Source organism: Aotus nancymaae, unplaced genomic scaffold, assembly GCF_030222135.1.
Source record: "Aotus nancymaae isolate 86718 unplaced genomic scaffold, 86718_ANA_hifiasm-v0.15.2.pri h1tg000028l, whole genome shotgun sequence".
Lineage (NCBI taxonomy): Eukaryota > Metazoa > Chordata > Mammalia > Primates > Aotidae > Aotus > Aotus nancymaae.
This window is the reverse complement of record NW_026988441.1, coordinates 14,027,616-14,050,079: the sequence shown is the minus strand read 5'-3', so window position 1 is coordinate 14,050,079 and position 22,464 is coordinate 14,027,616. Positions and strand designations below refer to the sequence as shown.

The 22,464-nt window shown below is 44.9% G+C and overlaps 2 protein-coding genes across 2 annotated transcripts; both read left to right on the top strand.

Moving 5' to 3' along the window:
* Positions 1-5,882: 5,882 nt before the first annotated feature.
* On the top strand, positions 5,883-8,214 carry EID2 (EP300 interacting inhibitor of differentiation 2). Its single transcript, XM_012461358.3, has one exon. It carries the CDS (start codon positions 6,941-6,943, stop codon positions 7,649-7,651), a length of 711 nt encoding a protein of 236 aa, XP_012316781.2. The 5' UTR covers positions 5,883-6,940; the 3' UTR covers positions 7,652-8,214.
* Positions 8,215-17,430: 9,216 nt separating this feature from the next.
* EID2B (EP300 interacting inhibitor of differentiation 2B) lies at positions 17,431-19,697 on the top strand. The gene has a single exon (XM_012461360.3). It carries the CDS (start codon positions 18,161-18,163, stop codon positions 18,644-18,646), a length of 486 nt encoding a protein of 161 aa, XP_012316783.1. The 5' UTR covers positions 17,431-18,160; the 3' UTR covers positions 18,647-19,697.
* Positions 19,698-22,464: the final 2,767 nt, after the last annotated feature.

The following is a 22,464-nucleotide window of genomic DNA, read 5'->3' as shown; positions in this document are numbered from 1 at the left end:
CCAAAACAAACAAACAATAAAAGCATGACTTTTCCCATTCTAAGTCAGGAAGGAGATGGAAGGAGCACATAGTCATCTGTGAGCACTCTTTAAATGAGGAAATTGGCCTTTGCTAAGTCTGGGTCTTAGCATTTCCAGAAAAGAAATGGTTCATCCCACATTCCGGAACTCAGGTCAGAGAGCATATGAGTTTCCCTCTTCCTTTTCCTGGTTGAGTAGAGGGACCTGTGAGTTTTGGAGTCCAGGTAGAAAGAAGAGAGCCCCGGCTGGGCGCGGTGGCTCACGCCAATAATCTCAGCACTTTGGGAGGCCAAGGCAGGTGGATCACGAGGTCAAGAGATGGAGACCATCCTGGTCAACATGGTGAAACCCTGTCTCTACTAAAAATACAAAAATTAGCTGGGCATGGTGGCATGCACCTGTAGTCCCAGCTACTCGGGAGGCTGAGGCAGGAGAATTGCTTGAGCCCAGGAGGCAGAGGTTGCGGTGAGCCAAGATCGCAACATTGCACTCCAGCCTAGATAGTGAGAGCAAAAGTCCATCTCAAAAAAAAAAAAAAGAAAGAAGAGAGCCCCAATGAGACCCCTGCTCAGTATAGACCATGACTCCCACTCAGCCCTGCTCAGCTCAGAAACACCCCTCCCACCCTGCTACTCACTCAGTTATTCATGCCCCAAATCCCCTCTTTCAGTCCAGAAACCTCCATGGCGTCCGTTATCCTCCTCTCTCCATCACACACTTTCTCACACCTATGGGATGTCCTATGGTTCTATTTTCATAAAGCAACCAGGGATGGAGTGATTCTTATTTCCTGCCAGTTCACCAGGGCAGGCAATTGTGTGTCTAATGAGTGTCTTGCTAGCTGCTTCCTCAGTACACGTCCTTCCTATCACTTCTGTCTGAAATACTGACGAGATAGCGTGCATCAGAGTCCAGCAATAAATTACAAAATTATTTTCCTCCACACCATGGATTTCTTGAAAATCTATTTGTGTCTTTAGTTAGGTCACAAGTTCAGCCAGAACTACCTGAAAGTGAAAGTGCTGCAGAGCACCTTTTACTTTCAGACAGTTCTGGCTGAACCTGTGTACTTTCATGTACCTTTCATGGTGGCATCTCCTATACAAACTGACACTGGGTAAATAAACTCAGGATGGATGTGGGGACTCAAGTCCCCAAGTCCCCTCTCTCAGGTCAGAAACCTCCACACCATCCTTTATCCTCCTCCTTCCATCACACACTTTCTCACGCCTATGGAAAGTCCTAGGATCCTCTTTATGAAAAAAATCAAGGATAGGCTGGGTGCAGTGGCTCATGCCTGTAATCCCAGCACTTTGGGAGGCCGAGGCGGGTGGATCGCAAGGTCAAGAGATAGAGACCACCCTAGCCAACGTGGTAAAACCCCGTCTCTACTAAAAACACAAAAACTAGCTGGGCATGGTGGCAAGTGCCTATAGTCCCAGCTACTTAGGAGGCAGAAGCAGGAGAATGGCTTGAACCCAAGAGGCAGAGGTTGCAGTGAGCTGAGATCGCACCACTGCACTCCAACCTGGCAATTGAGTAAGACTCCCTCTAAAAATAATAATAATAAATAAACAAAATCAAGGATAGAACAATTCTTATTTCCCACCAATTCATTTGGGGCAGGCAATTGTGTATCTACTCCGAGTGTCTTGCAAACCGCTTCCTCGGTAAACAAGTGTCTTTCCTATCTTGTGTCTGAAATACTAACAAGACAGCATGCATCAGAAATCAGCAATAAATTACTAAATCATTTTCCTGTACACCATGGATTTCTTGGAAATCTATGCCTTTATAATCAGCAGTGAGAAGGAATCAAAATCCTATTTTTAGTTAGGTTACAAGTTCAGCCAGAATATCTAAAAGTGAAAGTAGGGTAGAGCACCAGTCACACCATGCTTTCTGGTTGCATGTCTTATGCAAACTGAAACTGAGTAAACAGCCTCAGGATGGAAGGGGGACTCACTGGGCAGAGAGATCAGGCTTGCACAGGTTCTGAAGGCACAAGTAAGGAACGGTCCAAATGTCCATAGCCCCTACTCCTGACCCATCACCTTCTCCCCACAGCCGGCACCTACAGTCTCAGGGGCAGTCTGTCTTATTCCACTTAGCATGTTTTTAAAGACTCTTGCGACAGCCAGTGTCAAAATGTCCTCCGCTTTTAAGGCTAATAATCTTCCATCATATGTATATCTGTAGATGGAAATTGGAGTTGTTTCCATCTCTTGCCTATAATGAATCATGCTGCTATGAACACTGCTGTGCAGATACCTGTGTGAGTCTCTTTCTTCAATTATTGAGGGTGTATACACAGAAGTGGTAGTGCCGGATCACATGGTAACCTTTTCCAGAAACTGCCATAAAGTTTTCCACAGCAGCTGCACCATTTTACACTCCCAACAGCAATGTTCAAGGGTTGCAGTATCTCTGCATCCTCACAACACTTGTTATTTTGTATCAAAAAGTAATAGCCATCCTAGTGAGGAGGAAGTGCTATTTCGCTATGGTTTTGATTCTGCATTTCCCCAATGACTCTGAAGTTGAGTCTTTTTTCACGTGCTTGTTGGCCACTTCTATATCTGTTCTGGAGACATGTCTATTGAAGTTACTTGGTCATTGTTAAATTGGAAGAGTTTTTGTGTCATTGTTGTTAGATGGTAGAAGGTCTCTATTTATCCTAGATCATAATCTCTTATCAGATATCTGATTTGCAAATTATCTTCCATTCTGTGAGTTGAGTGTTTACTCTTTCCAGAAAGACCTTTGATTAAGTTTTAAGTTTTGATGGAGTCCAGTTTATCTGTTTTTTCCTTTGTTACTTGTGCTTTTGGAGTCATATCCAAGAAATCATTGCCAAATCTCATGTCATGAAGATATGTGTGTGTTTTTTCTTTTTTTCAAAGAATTTTATTATTGTAGGTCTTTTTTCCCCCCGCTTTGAGACAGAGTCTCGCACTGTCACCCAGGCTGGAGTGCAATGGTGCCATCTTGGCTCACTGCAACCTCTGCCTCCCAGGTTCTAGCAATTCTCCTGCCTCAGCCTCCTGAGTAGCTTGGACTACAGGTGCATGCTGCCACGCCCGGCTAATTTTTTGTATTTTAGTAGAGATGGGGTTTCACTGTGTTGCCCAGGCTGGTCTCAAACTCCTAAGCTCAGGCAGTCCACCTGCCACGACCTCCCAAAGTGCAAGGATTATAGGCATGAGCCACCGTGCCCGGCCAGCAATCTTACTTTCATGATAACTAGCTCACTCCAATGAAAAGGACGTTTATCTGCTGGCTGGATGTGGTGGCTTATGCCTGTAATCCCAGCACTTTGAGAGGCCAAGGCGGGTGGATCACCTGAGATCAGGAGTTCAGGATCAGCCTAGCCCACATGGTGAAACCCCATCTCTACTAAAAATATAAAAATTAGCCAGGCTTGTGGCGCACACCAATGATCCCAGCTACTCAGGAGGCTGAGGCAGGAGAATCGCTTGAACCTGGGAGGCTGAGGTTGCGGTGAGCTGTGATGGCGCCAGTGCACTCCAACCTGGGCAACAAAGGAAGACTCCATCTCAAAAAAAAAAATTGTGGTAAAATACAGTTAATATAAAATTTGCTATGTTAATAAAAGTTATTTTAAAGTTTCTACATGAAAAAAAAATGACACTACTAATCTGATTATAACGCAGAGCCCTCATGACCTAATCGCCCCTTATTAAACCCCACCTTGAAACACCTGCATTGGGGATTAACTTTTCAACACACGAACTTTGGGGCATGGATTCAAACCATAGCAGCTGCCAAGGAAGATAGGAGGAAATATCAGAGATACACAAGAAACAACGTCTCCCTTAGTTTTTCTGGTTATAACTGGGCACATGTGCTCAGACACTCATTTCTGTACTCCCTTCAATACATATTTTGAGCATCCTCTCTGTGTCTGGCCCCGTGAAATTGGCATCCCCCAACTCCCATGTTAAGATTTCTCTCCACATGGCAGAGAAGTTTCCGTTGAATTTTCAGGTGTGATGCCCACTTATTCTTCATTCATTGTCCCGTTTAATGAATGACAATAGATTTCTATTGTCAGAACATGATTATGGCACTTTCCTCTTTAGCAGCTCATCAATGTCTTCAGAACAAAGTGTAAACCTCTTCTATGGGCACTTAAGTTCTCTCTGGTAGAAATCTTCCCTTTCTGATACAAGAACATTTTTATTTTTGAGACGGAGTCTCATTCTGCCACCCAGGGTGGAGTGCAGTGGCGCGATCTCGGCTTGCTGCAACCTCCACCTCCCTGCAACCTCCACCTCCCGGGTTCAAGCGATTCTCATGCCTCAGCCTCCCGAGTATCTAGGATTACAAGTGCATGCCACCACACTCAGCTAATTTTTGTATTTTAGTAGAGACGGGGTTTCACTATGTTGGCCAGGATGGTCTCGATCTCTTGACCTTGTGATCCGCCTGCCTCGGCCTCCCAAAGTGCTGGGATTACAGGCGTGAGCCACCGCGCCCAGCCCCTAGAACCATTTTTATATCACTTCAGTCTAATAAACCACCATTTTACTTAGAGGAATTTCTATTCTTGGAAAATCAGAGGGCCTTTCAGCTTCTGCTGTAAGGTGATTCTTAGTCCAGAGAACAAGATTATATCTGCTTCTGCAGGATTACAGCAAGTTACTAGATTTCTACTTCTTCCTGTCATAATATATGTTATCATCTAAGTCTGGAACTTCCTTTGTTAAATTTTTGTGATTTTCCAGGTGGCCTAAGGGTGGGAACAATAGCTCTGTCTCCAGCCTAGCCTGGGAGCTGCCTTAAAGGAGCCGCACACTTAGTGATTGCAGAGATGCTGGTGGGAAGCTGCAAGTAGACTAGCTGTTGTGTTTTACTAATTTGGTGCTTGGACCAGGAAAATTAAAATGCAGTCTTGTGCTCTGTGGATGAGACCTTACTGCCTCAGAATAGCTACTTCTGATAGGCAAAGAACAATGAGTCACTTAAATCATTTGCTGATGGTCATGAATCATGGCATCGTGACAGGGACCACCACCAGCAAAATCAAATCAACTGATTTTGTTCCGTTAATCAGAACAAAGAGAAAGTAATTGGAGAGCTAGTACATAAGATTCATGTTTTAATATTATGAGACCCATAAAAGAATGGTAATGAATATAATAACTATGAAGAAAATAAAGTATTTATTAACCGTAATGAAAAGATAGGCTGGAGGCCAAGCACGGTGGCTCATGGCTATAATCCCAGCACTTTGGGAGGCCGAGGCAAGTGGATCATTTGAGCCCAGGAGTTCAAGACCAGCCTGTGCAACATAAGGAGACCCTGTCTCTACAAAGAAAATTAAAAATTAACAGGGTGTGGTGGTGCACACCTGTAGTCTCAGATACTCAGGAGGCTGAGGTGAGAGGATCACTAGAGCTCAGGAAAACACAGAACAAGATTAAAGTTTTAAAATTCGTGATTCTCCAGGCAGCCGGAGGGTGGGAACAAGGAGGTCGAGGCTGCAGTGAGCTGTGATTGCGCCACTGCACTTCAGTCTGGGTGACAGAATGAGACCCTGAAAAAAAAGGAGAAAGAAGGAAGGAAGGTGGGAGGCTGAGGTGGGTGGATCACCTGAGGTTTCGAGTTCGAGACCAGCCTGACCAACATGGAGAAACCCTGTCTCTACTAAAAATACAAAATTAGCTGGGTGTGGTGGCACATGCTTATAATCCCAGCTACTCGGGAGGCAGAGGCAGGAGACTTGCTTGAACCCAAGAGGAGGAGGTTGGGGTGAGCCAAGATTGTGTCATTGCCCTCCGGACTGGGCAACAAGAGTGAAACTCTGTCAAAGAAAGAAAGAAGGGGGGAAGGGCAGGGGAAGCGAGGGGAGGGAAGGGAGGAAAGGAGAAAGAGAGAAATTACCTGTTGTGACTGCTCTGGGCGTGCCTACCTACCAGACACCTGATCTTGCAAGGTCTTTATTAAATAAAGTCTCACTTTCGCTGTTCTTCGTGCCTCTAAGTCCATTCTTTGGGTTTGGACAGGTAAGTGTGTTTCTCGCATATATAAAGTTCAGAATACAGACCAAACTAAACTACAGCATTAGGAATGCACCCTTAGGTGGTAAAATGAAAAGAGAAACAAGAAAGTATAAATATCAGGATAGTTATTTCTGAGTAGAAAGGAGAGGATAGTGATAAGAAGGAGAGGAAGCGATCTGGAATACTGGAAATATTCCATTTCTTGGCCTGTGTGGTATTTAAATGGATGTTCACTTGTGATAAATCATTCAGCTGTATATTTATGTTTTGTTTACTTTTCTGCATGTTATATTGCACAAATAAGATTTGAAAATTAAATGTCCAAAGTAGTCAATGTAATACAAGAAAAGAATATAATTATAAAGCTTTAGTAGCTAGGACGATCCGTATGGATGAAGACAGGCAAAGAAATGAATGGAAAAAAATTAAAAAACCCAGAAAAGACCATGAATCTAAAATATCTTTAGACCATGAATCTAAAATATATATAATAGGGATGGCATATAATCACTGAAGAACAAATAGGAACACTCCAGGACAGAACCTTGAGAACGCCTACAAGAAGCGATCTTGTAAGCGTTCCTAGCGTTCCTCACAAACATCAAACAGGTTGAAATGTCCAATACGGCCCCGCCCTTCGTCATTGGGCTGTTTCAGATGCGTTGGCAATTCCCGACCTCGAGGGGTATCTGGAGAACGGCGGGCGCCTGGAAAGTACGCATGCGCACTGCTCCCAGGGTTTGCGGTAGAGACTGCTCTCGCGCCCGGTTACGCACACGGCGTTTACCGTGCGCACAGCGCTCACGCACGCGCACTGGGGTGTCCACCGGGCATCGCGCTGTCCCGTTATTCCAGTTTCTCTGGGAGCAGCCGAGTTGACCCCGCGGTCTAAGATGTCCAAGCTGCCCGCAGACAGCAGTGTCCCGCAGACAGGCGCGGCGAATGGTGACAGAGACGTCCCGCAGGCAGAGGTAGGCCGCGGGAGGCGGGAGCCGGCCCCGGCGCAGCCTGAGGAGGCCGGGGAAGGCGCGATGGCGGCGGCCAGGGGAGGACCGGTGCCGGCGGCCAGGGAAGGCCGGATGGCGGCGGCCAGGGGAGCCCCGGCGGCGGCGGCCAGGGGAGCCCCGGTGGCAGCGGCGGCGGTGGCCAGGGCAGCCGCGGCGGGTAGGGAAAGCCCAGCGGCGGCGGCGGCCAGAGAAGCCCGGATGGCGGAGGTCGCTCGCTTGCTAGGGGAGCCGGTGGACGAAGAGGGTCCCGAGGTTAGGCCCAGGTCCAGGCACGCGAATGGAGGCCTGGCTGCGTTGCCCTATCTCCGCCTCCGCCACCCACTTAGCGTTTTAGGAATCAATTACCAGCAGTTTCTCCGCCACTATCTGGAAAATTACCCGATTGCTCCTGGCAGAATACAGGAGCTTGAAGAACGCCGCAGGCGATTCGTGGAAGCCTGCAGAGCAAGGGAAGCGGCGTTTGATGCCGAATATCAGCGAAATCCTCACAGGGTGGACCTCGATATTTTAACCTTTACGATAGCTCTGACTGCATCTGAAGTTATCAACCCTCTGATAGAAGAACTTGGTTGTGATAAGTTTATCAATAGAGAATAGTTACGTGGTGACACTACAAGAGAACCTCTGCATTCCAGTCATACCAATCCTGCAACTTGATTTTCAGAAGTCAGAGTATATCGAGATAAGGCAGTGCACAAGTGGAGGTGGAGGGGAAAAAGACAGAGGGAAGCTTACCTTGAAAAAGCATTACAGAAGAAATTGAAAAAAATGTCGAAAGTACTGTAACTGTAACGTTCGTTGAGTTTGTGATTTATCCACATTTTCCCCCTGCGTTATGGAAAATGTCTCTCAACATTGCTTTATTACAAAGTAAAGGATGGTTTTATAAAATTGAGACTTGATGAGAAATCACCAATACTTAAGCCCATGAGGATGAAAGAAATTATCAAATAGTGCTGAACAGAATAAGGCGTTAACACCGAGCTATTAGGACTGGAAGGCTGTGAAAAGATCTTGAAATTGTCAGAATATGTGCCCTCCTCATGTCATATTCAATAGAAGTTTCTAGTGTAAGATTGATTTTGTGTTTTCTTAGACATTTCAAGTGACAAGCAAAGTAAATGTTGTACATATTACGTGATAAATCATGTTTTCAAGAACATCAAATTTCTGGACATTTTTCTTTCACTCAATTTTTAATTTTAAAAGTGTTTTCAGTATAAAAAAATCCATTTACAAGCCAAAAAATATATAAAATATACAGTGAAAAGCCTTCCATTCTTGTCTTCCTCCATCCAGTACCCACCATGACCGCTAATGATAGCCACAGTTTCCCTTCCATCCTTCTAGTTTCCCTCTGTGTACACAGGCATCTATAAATCTGGGTTTACTTGTTTTTACTTCTTCACAGGTCAGCTTATTATACTTACTGGCTTATACATTGCTTTCTCATTAAGAACATATCTTGACGACCCTACCAAACCACTGTATTTCCTCATTATTTTTTAAAGTGGCATTTTATTTCATTCTGAAATTACTTAACCAGGGATATATTGACGGACATTTAGGTTGTTTCCCATATATTTCTTTGGAGAGAAAAAAAAAATTGCTGGAGTAGTTCATCTTGTACATATATCATGTGGCAGGTGCACAAATACAGTATTGCTTCAATTCAAAATGCACTTTTCATATTTTAACATAGCTGAAATGTGGGTGCATCTTACATTTGATGCTGTAATACGGCATTTTTTCCTTAGGTTTTCATGAAACTAATGATATGTCTTACAATCATTAGCTACCTACATTTCTTTTAACATGTAATATCTGTAGGCTGATTCCCTAGAAGTGAGAATTCTGGACCAAAGGTACGCCTTTAAAATTGTATGGATATTGCTACGCAGCACTATGTGTCCTGCTTTGCACTCCCACCAGCAATTGATGATCAAGGATGTTTCATGACAGCCTAGCCAACACACTAAACCAACAATCATCCAGCTTTTATGAATCTGATAGTTGAAAAAATAGTATATCAGTTTTAATTTGCTTTTATTATGAGTGAAGTTAAATATCTTTCTTTTTTTTTCGAGGTGGAGTTTTGCTCTTGTTGTTCAGGCTGAAGTGCAGTGGTGCGATTTCTGCTCACTGCAATCTCCGCCTCCCAGGCTCAAGTGATTCTCCTGCTTCAGCCTCCTGAGAGCTGGGATTACAGGCATATACCACCACGCCTGGCTAATTTTTATATTTTTAGCAGAGATGGGGTTTCACCATGCTGGCCAAACTGGTTTTGAACTCCTGACCTCAGGTGATCCACCCACCTCGGCCTCCCAAAGTGCTGGAATTATAGGTGTGAGCCACTGCACCCAGCCAGTTAAATATCTTTTAAATATATATATATTCCCTTTTCCATAAAGTCTCTGTTCATATTCTTTTTTATTCTTTTCTTTTTGAGATGAAGTCATGCTCTAGTCGCCTAGGCTGAAGTGCAGTGGTACCATCTCAGCTCACTGCAACATCCACTTCCCATGTTCAAGCGATTCTCCTGCCTCAGCCTCCTAAATAGCTGGGATTACAGGTGTGTGCCACATCGTCTGGCTCATTTTTGTATTTTTAGTAGAGATGGGGTTTCACCATGTTGGCCAGGCTGGTCTTGAACTCCCGATCTCAGATGATCCTCCTGCCTCGGCCTCCCAAAGTTCTGGGATTATAAGCTTGAGCCACCGTGCCTAGTTCATATTCTTTATCCACTTCCCTGACAGATAATTTTGTCCTTTCTTCATTGAATCCAGTAGCTATTTATCATACTCATGTTCGTGATACGAGGTATAATAATAGCTTGGGATATGAGTTACAAATATTTTTTCACAATTTGTCATTAGGCTTTGGCTTTTTGGAAAGTCTTTTGGCCGTGGTGATTTTTGCTGCCTGTTTTCCTTTAAATTTGCAGTAGGCCCGGTACAGTGACTCACACCGGTAATCCCAGCACTCTGGGAGGCTGAGGCAGGCAGACCACTTAAGCCCATGGTTCAAGACCAGTCCAGGCAACATGGCAAAACTCCGTCTCTTTGAAAAATATGAAAAATTAGCCTGGTGTAGTGGCACACGCCTGTAATCCCATCTACTCTGGGAGCTGAGGTGGAAGGATCACTTGAGCCCAGTAGGCTGAGGCTGCAGTAAAGCCAAGATGACACCACTGCATCCAGCATGGATAACAAAGTGAGATTCTGTCTCAAAAGTAAAAAATAAACCTGCAATATTTTGAATCCCAAGGTTGTAGTGTGTGTAGTGTGTGTGTGTGTGTGTGTGTGTGTGTGTGTGTGTTTTCATTGTTCATGTTCTAATCTTTTCAGGTGCAGTATAAGGATCTAATTTTTTTTAGACGATTGCCTGATTGCCCTAACAGCATTTACTAAGTAGTCCATTTTTTCTCCACTAACTGTTTTTTGTTTTTGTTTTTCAGACAGAGCCTTGCTCTGTCACCCAGGCTGGAGTACAGTGGCAGGATCTCAGCTCACTGCAACCTCCTCCTCCTGGGTTCAAGCAATCTCCTGCCTCAGCCTTCTAAGTAGCTGGGATTACAGGCCCACGCCACCACACCTAGCTAATTTTTTGTATTTTTTGTAGAGACAGGGTTTCACTATGTTGTCCAGGTTGGTCTCGAACTCCTGGCCTCAGGTGATGCACCTGCCTCAGCTTCCCAAAGTGCTGGGTGCCATGCCTGGCTCCACTAATTGTTTTAAGATGCCTTTTCATACAAAAACTGTGTTTTAGATTTTCTAACTAATTCTAAATCTGGTAATGCTAAAGCCTTTCAGCGTACTTTTTCATAGTGCTTCTGAGTATTTTGTTCATTATGTAACTACATCAACCTCAGAGTCAGCTTACCTTATTTTAAAACAAAGCATTTTTATTAGAATCATATTATACTTCATTAACTCATGGGTAATTGCTATCTTTTAGATAATGAGTCTTCTTCGTATCTAAATGATCAGTTTTTTTTTTTTGGAGACAGTCTCACTCTGTCACGAGTGTGGAGTGCAGTGGCACAATCTTGGTTCACTGCAACCTCCACCTCCTGGGTCCAAGTGATTCTCATGCCTCAGCCTCCCGAATAGCTGGGACTACAGTTGCCCACCACCACACCTGGTGAATTTTTGTAATTTTAGTAGAGATGGGTTTTTGCCATGTTGGCCAGACTGGTCTTGAACTCCTGGCCTCATATGATCCGCTACCTAGGCCTCCCAAAGTGCTGGAATTACAGGTATGAGCCATTATGCCTGGCAATTTTTCCATTTTTTAAAAGACTTCCTTTGTATTCTTCAGGAGAGCATTAATGTTTGTCCTTAATGTTCCTAAAGTAGGTCTTTCATAGGTCTAGTCATTTATTCCTAGATACTTGATCTTTTGTGTTTTTTCTGTAGTATATGAAGATATTTCTATTATAGAAGCTTGCCTGTGTATTTGAAAATAATTGATGTCTGCATATTTATTTGATAGGCTCCTTTAATATACTGAATTGTCTTACTATTTATAGTAGTTTTTCAAATGATTCTCTTGTTGAGTAATTAGTCATTTGCAAATAATGATGGTTTTGGTTTTGCCTCTTTCACTTTTTTTTTTCTTAGAGATAGGGTCTTGATCTCCTATGCTTAAACTATCCTGCTGCCTTGGTCTCCTAAAGTTCTGAGATTAGAGGCATGAGCCTAGCCGGGCGTGGTGGTGTGCGCCTGTAATCCCAGCTACTTGGGAGGCTGAGGCAGGAGAATCGCTTGAACCCGAGAGGTGGAGGTTGCAGTGAGCCAAGATTGTGGCACTGCACTCGAGCCTGAGTGACAGAGTGAGACCCTATCTCAAAAAATTAAAAAATAACAAAAGATAAAACAAATAAAAAATAACAAAATAAAAAAAAAATAGAGGCATTAGCCACCATGCCTGGCCCCTTTTACAATTTTTTTTTTTTTTTTTGAGACGGAGTTTCGCTCTTGTTACCCAGGCTGGAGTGCAATGGCACGATCTCGGCTCACCGCAACCTCCGCCTCCTGGGTTCAAGCAATTCTCCTGCCTCAGCCTCCTGAGTAGCTGGGATTACAGGCACACGCCACCATGCCCAGCTAATTTTTTGTATTTTTAGTAGAGACGGGGTTTCACCATGTTGACCAGGATGGTCTCGATCTCTTGACCTCGTGATCCACCCGCCTCGGCCTCCCAAAGTGCTGGGATTACAGGCGTGAGCCACCGCGCCCGGCCCCGCTTTTACAATTTTTAATACCTCTGGCTTCTGGCTTCTTTCTCTTTATTAGTTTTTTGGCTAATACCTTCTATCTAATTTAACACAATGCTGGAAGATAACGAAGCATCCTTGTCTTGTTCCTGATTTCATGGAAATCTTTTTTTTTTTCCCTTTCAACAGCGTCTCACTCTGTTGCCCAGGCTGGAGTGCAGTGGCGCAATCTTGGCTCAATGTAACCTCTGCCTCCAAGGCTCAAGCGATTCTTCCATCTCAGCCTACTGAGTAGCTGGGACTACAAGCACACACCACTATGTCTGGCTAATTTTTATATGTTTTTGTAGGGATGGGGTTTTGCCATGTTGTCCAGCCAGTCTCAAACTCTTGAGCTCAAGTGATCCTCCCACCTTGGTTTCTCAGAGTGCTGCGATTACAGATGTGAGCCACCGCACCAGACCAATTTCATAGAAATGTTTACATACTGTGTGTGTATGTGTATGTCTGTGTGTCTTTTATCAAGAATGGTTGTTGAATTTTGTCAAAGACCTTTTCAGAATCTGTGAAGGTAATCCTAAGACTGTTTCAAATCTACCACCATGAAGACTCACAGAGTTACTAGTAATACATGATCTTTGCATTCTTCAAATTAATTAATTATATATCTATATACACAGATTTTTTTTTTTGAGAGGGAGTCTCACTCTGCCACCCAGGCTGGAGTGTAGTGGCATGATATCAGCTCACTGCAACCTTCACCTGCTGGATTCAAGCAGTTCTCTGCCTTAGCCTCCTTAGTAGCTGGGATTACAGGCGTCTGCCACCATGCCCGGCCAGTTTTGTATTTTTGGTAGAGATGAGGTTTCACCATGTTGGCCAGGCTGGTCTCGAACTCCTGACCTCAGGTGATCCACCCACCTTGGCCTCTCAAAGTGCTGGGATTACAGGCATGAGCGACCGCGCCCGGCCAGAGATGGTATTTTAATGTGCTACTGGATCTCTGCTTTTTTGTTAAAGGACATTCATATTCATGTTCATAAGTGAGGCTGCTGTGTCATTTTCTTGTACAGCATTTGTCACTCTTAAATAGTGATGTTATTACATCATATAAATAATTTGGAAATTTCCTTAGTTCCGGAACACTTTAAAAATCCATTGGAATTATCTAAGGTTTGGTAGAATTTCCCTTGGGGACCATCTAGGCTGGTGTCTGGGGTGGCAAGGAGCAGTAGCTCTTTCACCACTTTGTGGATTTTTTTTCCCCATGGTACGAGCAATAGATTTTTAGGTTCTTTGAAGACAAACCTATCCTCGCTGAGTTAGAATATAGCATTTTTCCTGACTTTCTTGATTGCATTCCTTTCTACTTTACGGTCACAGAGGGCAGGATCTCGGCTCACTGCAACCTCCACCTCACAGGTTCAGCCGATCCTCCTGCCTCAGCCTCCTGAATAGCTGGGACTATAGGCTTATGGCATCATGCCCAGATAATTTTTGTGTAGGGTTTTGCCCTGTTGGCCAGGCTGGTCTCGAACTCCTGACCTCAAGTGATCCACTAGCCTCGGCTTCTCAAATTGTTGGGATTACAGGTGTGAACCACCACACCCAACCATTCTACATCCTTATAAATGGTGAAATCTTACAGAGGTTACACATGCAAAGTTCTGGGAGTTGTGAGGGGCAGCATATAAGAATCTATAGTTCCTGGACCAACACACATCCTTAGAATAGCTAAATACACATTCCAAATGAATCTGAATTAAATACACATTGAAACTGAATTCCGGCCGGGTGAGGTGGCTCACGCCTGTAATCCCAGCACTTCGGGAGGCTGAGGCGGGTGGATTGGTTGAGGTCAGGAGTTCAAGACCAGCCTGGCCAACATGGTGAAACCCCATCTCTTTTAAAAAAAACAAACTGAATTCCATTTCTTTATGCAAACCTAAACGTATGACCTCATATCTGAGATCCAGACTCATCTGCTTCTGGAGAAATGCCCACCTGCAGATGCTGAATATGGGAAACCTTCCAATAAATGGACATTGGACACCCAGCTCTGAAGTGAACATGACTAGGATGGTGGGTAAGATTCTGTTTTCTTCAGGGACTGAACGAAAGACACAAAAAGGAAAGTGGGAGGTGGTTATCTGTCAGCTAACTACAATGATTAAATGGTTCCTACTTCCCCTGTCGCCAAGATCTACCCATATCTACTGTCTTCTGCAAGGAAAGCAGAAAAATCCCTCCATTTCTCATGCAATGGATGGGTCACAGGTGTGCTTCAAAAGGAGAAAACACCAGATGAAAATCATTCATCCTCAAAGTAGAAATAGCCTTTGTGCTATAATAAGAAAGATACAATGTTTGGTCTTTCTGGTTCCTGGCACAGAACTCCTAAAACTCTTAGAATCAACTGAGTGGTAGTGTATTAGGAACATCTTTTGCTCAAATGAGGTGACTCTTGGTGGCCCTTGGATAGCTTCAGAATGGGGGCTATCACTAGAAAGACCAAGGCTTCACTGGAAGCTTGGAACTTTCAGCCCCATCCCCAACCTCCTGGTAAGGGGAGAGGAGCAGGATGCTAGAGATTGAGTCAATCACCAATGGTAACTGACTTATCAATGATGCCTATGTAATTAAACCTCCATAAAGCCCCTAAACAGCAGGGTTTGAGAGTTTCCAGACTGAACACATCAAGGCGCTGGGAGAGTCCCACCAAGAGAGGGCATGGAAGCTCTATATGCCCCCTCTACACCCACCCTATCCATCTCTTCTACATAGCTCTTCCTGAGTTGTATCCTTTATAATAAACTAGTACTGGCCGGGTGTGGTGGCTCACACCTGTAATCCCAGCACTTTGGGAGGCCAAGGAGGGTGAATCACTTGAGGACAGGAGTTTAAGACCAGCCTGGCCAAGATATCAAAACCCTGTCTCTACTAAAAATACACAAATTAGCTGGGCGTGATGGTAACACACCTGTAATCCCAGCTACTCAGGAGGCTGAGGCACAAGAATCACTTGAACCCAGGAGGTGGAGGTTGCAGTGAGCTGAGATCACATCAGTGCACTCCAGCCTGGTCGAGAGAGTGAGACTCTGTCTCAAAATAAATTAATTAAACTAGTACTAGTAAATACAGCACTTTACTAAGTTGTGTGAGTTCTAGCAAATTATCAAACCTGAGGGGTGGTCATGGGAACTCCTGAATGTGTACTTGACTGGGTAGAAATGTGGGTAACCTATGCACTCCATTTGTGGCTGGCATCTGAAGTGGGCATAGTCTTATGGGTCCTGTGGGGTCTGCACTAACTGCAGATAGTTGTTGTCAGAATGGAAATTGTGGGACACTCGGTTTGTTTTGGAGAATCATTGTGGAAAATCCCACACATATTTGGTGTCAGAAGTGTTGTCAGAAGAAAAGCTCTCTCAGCCTTCAAATAGAGAATACAATCTCTTTAAAATGTTTTTTTGTTTTGTTTTGTTTTTTGAGATGGAGTCTCGCTCTGTTGCCAGGCTGGAGTGCAGTGGCACGATCTCCGCTCACTACAACCTCCACCTCCCGAGTTCAAGCGATTCTCGTGCCTCAGCCTCCCAAGTAGCCAGGATTACAGGCACATGCCACCAAACCCAGCTAATTTTGTATTTTTAGTAGAGATAGAGTTTCACCACGTTGGCCAGGACAGTCTCAATCTCCTGATCTCATGATCCGCTTGCCTCAGCCTCCCAAAGTGCTGGAATTACAGGCATAAGCCACCACGCCCAGCCTCCAGCACTTTCTTTTGAAGGCTGATACGGGCAGATCACTTGAGGTCAGGAGTTCGAGACCAGCCTGGCCAATACGGCGAAACCCCGTCTCTACTAGAAATACAAAAATTAGCTGGGCAAGGTGGTGGGCACCTGTAATCCCAGCTGTTCAGGAAACTGAGGCAGGAGAATTTCTTGAGCCCAGGAGGTGTAAGATGCAGTAACCCAGGAGGTGAGGTTGCAGTGAGCTGAGGTAACACCACTGCACTCCAGCCTGGGTGACGGAGTGAGACTCTGTCTCACAAATGTAAAAATAAAGTAGTTGGAGAATCAGCATTAAAACTTAGTTTAAGAATTTTTACTTGATCCTTCTATTTTTCCAGAGAGTTTCTCTGGCCTCTTTTCTTTGACTTGCAGGTACTGAGCAGTGTATTATTATAGCCATTCAAAATGGAAACCACACTGAATTTTGGAGACTTTATGGCTAACTCATAATTACAAACTCCCTCCAGTAACCAAGCTATCTACCTAAAGTTACCTTCCAAAGAAGTCCTTTCTTGAGTCTTCTGCATAATAGCTCAAACGTGCCTTTTGAAGCATATATGTCACATGTGGGAGAACTCACTCCATCTCTCCAAGAGAATTGTAGAAACAAAGCAAGGTGCACGTGAGTCAGAAGGATTTCCAACCCAGTCAGCTTCCAGACATGACCTGTGATAGGTCAGAATTTTTAGATGGGTTCTCATGAAGCTCAATTGCCAGCAACTCTCATATTTGGATTCCAGTTAAATTCTAAGGATTTTTTTTTTGAGACAGGATTTCACTCTGTCATACAGGGCTGGAGTGCAGTGGTGCAATCATAGCTCACTGTACAGTCGACCTCCCAACCACAAGTCATTCTTCCACCTCAGCCCCCTGAGTAGCTGCGACTACAGGTGCACATGCCACCATGCCTACCTAATTTTTTTGGTAGGGACAGGGGTCTCACTATGTTGCCCAGGCTGGTCTTGAACTCATGGGCTCAAGCAGTCCTCCCGCCTTTGCTTCCCAACGTGCTGGGATTACAGGCATGAGCCACTACACCCAGCCAGAGCTGACTGGTTTTAAATGGAACATAGACTTTCACATTTTTGGTTATCAGGATCAGAGCTAACCACACAAGAAAGACTAGCTATATTATTAGAGAGTTGGGGCTTGGAGCCATGTGATATCAGGTAGGAGGCTGGAGATTGACTTCAACAAAATGGGCAATGGTTTAATCAAGCATGCCTATGTAGTGAAACCCCAATAAAAACTCTGGACACCAAAGCCTGGGTAAGAGTCCTATGTTGGCACTACCCCTGCACTTACTGCCGAACATGGACGGCAAAGGGGAACAGGTCCCTAGGGACACAGGAACTTCATATTTGGAGCCCTCCCCATCCCAGATTGTGCCTTATACATCTCTTCTAATCTGTGTCCTTTGTAATAAGCATGACTTTTAGTATAACAGATTTCAGTGAGCTCTGGGAATTATCAAACCTAAAGGTGGTTTTGGGAAACCCCAAACTTGCAGTGTCAAAATATTACTTATAGGCCAGACCGAGTGGCTCAGGCCTGTAATCCCAGCACTTTGGAAGGCCAAGGCAGGATGATCACTTGAGGCCAGGAGTTCGAGACCAGCCTGGGAAACACAGTGAGACCCAATCTCTACAAAAAATAAAAAATTAGCTGGGTGTGGTGGTGCGCACCTGCAGTCCCAGCTACTCTGGAGGCTGAGGCAGGAGGATGGCTTAAAGTCGGGAGGTCAAGGCAGCAGTAACCGAGATTGTACCACTGTACTCCCGCCTGTGCGACAGGGTGAGACCCGTTCTCAAAAAAAAAAGCTGGAAAATGACCTTATAAGAAAGTTTACATTAATATTGAAGTGGTTGTAATTAAAATATCACGTCCTCAGGTCCTCAGGCGCTCAGAAGACAGGCCGCTACAGACGTAATGGCACTCAGGGCCGCTAAGGGACGGTAGAGGAGTGGGCACCCTGCTTACGCATGCGCACACACTCGACTCGCAGCGTTTTCGTGCACTCCTAGATTCGCGCATGCGCACGTCCCGCGTGCAGCAGTGCTGCGCCGTTACTCCCATCTCCGTAGAAACGCTCAGACTATGGCGGAGCCGACTGGGCTTTCGGACATGTCCGCTCTCCCCGGAGACAGCAGCGTCCCACAGGTGGGCACAGCGAGTGGCGTCAGCGACGTACTGCAGGGGGCATTCGGCGGCGGGGGGCGGGCGCAGGAGGCCGGGGAAGGCCCAGTGGCCGAAGCTGCGCGGTCCATGGCACGGGTGCCGGGCCCTGTGCCCAGGCCCATCCCCAGCGGCGTCCCGGGTCTGGCATCCGCGCCAGACCCCCATCAGCAGCTCGGTTTCTTAGGAATTAACCAGCAGCTGTTGTTCCGCGAGTATCTGGATAGTAGCTCCATGATCCCGGTCAGATTACTACGGGATTTCGAGGAACGCCGCAGGCTGTTCGTGGAAGGCTGCAAGGCGAGGGAAGCAGCCTTTGATGCGGATCCCCCGCAGATGGACTTCGCGGCTGTCGCCTTTGCTGTAGCGCTGACTGCCCCCGAGAGCCTCAGTCCTCTGGCCGACTGAGTCGGCTGTGATGACGAGATTGGTGGCAAGGAATAGCTAAATGACTGTTTTCGGATCAAAAGAACAGGCTGTGCCAGTTTAAACTGAGTCAGTTAAACTCAGTTTAATGACTGAGTTAACTCAGTCATCAGGGGGAATACAAACTGGAAGGGAATACGGCAATGTGCAATTGAAGGAGGAAGCACACTCCGAAATGGAAACAGACAAGACTGTTGAATCTTGTTTTCCTTCTTCTTTTTTAATATTATTTAAATAGAGATAGGAGTCTCGCGATGTTCCCTAGTCTGGTCCCAAACTCTTGGACCCAAGCGATCCTCCCGCTTCGGCCTCCCAAAGTGCTGGGATTACTTTACAGGCGTGAGCCACCGCGCCTGGCCGAATCTTGTTTTCAAAGAGGTCCCAAGACACTTCTGACTTAGCACTTTGTTAGCAATGCTTTTTCCTGCATTTGTGGAGAATCCTTCAAGATTGTTTCACCATAAAGGATGGTTTTGCAAAGATCTGAGAAAAAAATGCTAGTAATAGAACTCATAAAAGTGAGCCAAAGTAATGAAAGAAAACAAATAACAGTTGTCAGGAATCCAGGTGTATCTGAGTTACTAGGATTGGAAGGCTATTGAGAGGACTTTGAAATTTCACAATTTGTGGTCATGTCATGTCAACAAATCCTTGTGTAAGATTCTTATTTGTATTTTCTGAGGTACTTTAGATGAATAGCAAATATTCAGTAGGAAAAGCCACGTATTTATTATATGATCATTGTTTTCAAGTCTATGTGAAATTTAATAGCTGTGGGAATAAACTTGCTTTTTGTTAATTTTAAGCTTATTTTATTCTAGAATATGTATCCTATTCACAAGACTCAACCAAAAAAAAGTATCAAAAGATGCTGTGAGGAATCTCTTATTGCTGTCCTCTGCCAAACTCAAAACTATTCCATACAGGTGTCATTGCTCGTGGCTTGGGATTTTGTTGTTTTCTTGGTTTTGCTTTTTTGCTGTATGTCTTTCAACAGTTTTCTAATGCATATGCAAATAAACATCAATCTAAATATTGTGCATTCTCCCTTTTAAAATCAAGATAGTTAACTTGCATCACAAGGTATAAATTTTAAAAAATACAAAATCAAAGTAGCATATACCTCTATCAGCATCTTGAGTTTTTTCAGTTATATATGGAGAGATTTATGCGTAAGGGCTATTTTTCTTCTTCCTTTTTTTTTTTTTTTTTTGAGACAGAGTCCCCCTCTGTTGCCCAGGTTGAAATGCAGTGATGAGATCTCGGCTCACTGCAGCCTCCACCTCCCAGGGTCAAGTGATTCTCCTGACTCAAGCCTCCCAAGTAGCTGGGATTACAGATGTGCACCATCACACCTGGCTAATTTTTTTATTTTTAATAGAGACGGGGCTCTACTGGCCAGGCTGGTCTCAAACTCCTGACCTCAGGTAATCCACCCGCCTCGACCTCCCACAGTATTGGGATTACAGGCATGAGCCACCGTGCCCAACCTACTGGGGTTGTATTATGCAGGTGTGATTGACTGGATCATTGGTCATGGAACTGAACTAAATCTCCAGCTTCCTTCCCATCCCAGACTGTCAAGTTGATACCACAGCTCAAAGTCCAGTTTTCTCATAATCTCATAGTGGCTCTTCTGGCACTGACAGCCATCATTCTGACTCATTACCATAAACGAGAAGTGCACCGTTAGTCACCTTTTGAGTCTAAACTATCAAGTATGGCCCAAGGGGCCGACCATGTTAACAGTGACACCCCTGTCACTTGGGAAATACCAAGGATTTAAAGAGTCCCTCCCAGCAACTGGACACAAAAGCCAACCAAATTCTCTACTATCCGACAATATCTAATACTGTTTACCTTAATGACTTTGATGCTAACAGTTTTTTTCTTTCTTTGAAGCAAGGTCTCAATCTGTCGCCCAGGGTGGAGTGGAGTGGCACAACCACAGCTCACTGCAGCCTCGACCTCCTGGGCTCAAGTAATCCTCCAGCCTCAGTTTTCTGAGTAGCTGGGACTGCAGGTGCATGCCACCACGCTGGGCTAATTTTTGTATTGTAGAGACAGGGTCTCCCTGTGTTGCCCAGGCCAGCCTTGAACTGCTGGCCTCAAGCCATCCTCCCACCTCCACCTCCGTAAGTGCTGGGATTACAGGTGTGAGCCATCATGCCCAGCTCCTTTTAATAGCTAATTCATGTTGCTCAGAACTTGATCTTTGGGAACTACTTGAGAATTGGTTCAGCATCTTCATAGCTGATTTCTGTTTAGTCTTGCCATGTACTTGGGAACATTCCTAACCAGACATTAGATGAAATTTCAGACTTGTCAGATGGCAGGAATTTAGGTCCCACATTTGCGCGAGTGCAGGCTTATTAACAGAAGGCTTTCTCTCAATCATTTGCTCACTAACAAGGTGGAGACTAATTACCCCCACCACCTACCTCTGTGGGAGGGGCATTTTTCCCCAGCCTACCCACTGGAGGGTACTGCCTCCTGAGGTTCCAGCAGCCACATGGTCTCCACTCTGGCATCTTATCCTGCTTGGGTTTGGGTTCTGTCTTTTCCCTTCACATTTTGAGTCATGCAGGTTCTCGCCATCAAAATTAGCAGATTTCCTCACAAGCACCATCTCCAACACCAGCCACTTCTGGATTTATATTTCCATAAGATTTCTGGACTCCAGGAGTTCCCTTACCTTCCCACCACCTCAATTTTGCATTAAAAATATTTTTTTGTTATTCCACCTGGTTCTGATGAGCTACTGGATAAAAAAGAAAAAAGAATAAATAGAAAAAAATATTTTTTGTTTGTTTTTTGTTGTTAAAAATTTTTTAAAATATTTTAGGCTGGGCATGGTGGCTCATGCCTATAATCCCAGCACTTTGGGAGGCCGAGGCAGGCGGATCACAAGGTCAGGAATTCGAGACCAGCCTGGCCTGACACGGTAAAACCCCATCTCTACTAAAGATACAAAAAATTAACCAGGCATAGTGGCTTGCACCTGTAATCCCAGCTACTCAGGAGGCTGAGGCAGGATAATTGCTTGAACCCAGGAGACAGAGATTGCAGTGAGCTGAGATTGTGCCATTGCACTCCAGCCTGGGCAACAGAGTCAGACTGTCTCAAAAAACAAAAAAAAAGCAAATCTCTGCTAAGTGTTTTTCTTAACTGTAGAGGGTGGAAAGTATATGTCACATAGGAAATATCCTTTCATATTTTATACCACTTGACACAGATTTCACTGAGACAAATCCCATATATGTTCTGGGACTTACCCCTACCCTCCAGCACTCGGTCTTATCAGGCAACCTGCTCACAGACCCTTACCAGCATATCATTGTACAGGGCCAGCATATTATCCTGTGAGGTGTTAAGATCAGACCCAGCGAGGCGGCTCACACCTGTAATCTCAGCACTTTAAAAGGCTTAGGTGAGCGGATCACTTGAGGTCAGGCGTTTGAGACCAGCCTGTCCAACAAGGTGAAACCTCATCTATTAAAAATACAAAAATAAGCTGGGTGTGGTGGCACGTGCCTATAATCTCAGCTACTCAGGAGGCTAAGGCAGGCGAATCGCTTGAACCCGGGAAGCAGAGGTTGCGGTGAGCCAAGATTGCACTATTGCACACCAACCTGGGTGACAGAGCCAGACTCCATCTAAAAAAAAAAAAAGAATTTGAGGCCGGGCGCGGTAGCTCACGCCTGTAATCCCAGCACTTTGGAAGGCCGAGGCGGGTGGATTACGAGGTCAAGAGATCAAGACCATCCTGGTCAACATGGTGAAACCCCGTCTCTACTAAA

Coding starts and splice junctions, on each gene's coding strand:
- EID2B (XM_012461360.3), top strand. CDS start 18,161: ATGGCGGAGCCGACTGGGCTTTCGGACATGTCCGCTCTCCCCGGAGAC.
- EID2 (XM_012461358.3), top strand. CDS start 6,941: ATGTCCAAGCTGCCCGCAGACAGCAGTGTCCCGCAGACAGGCGCGGCG.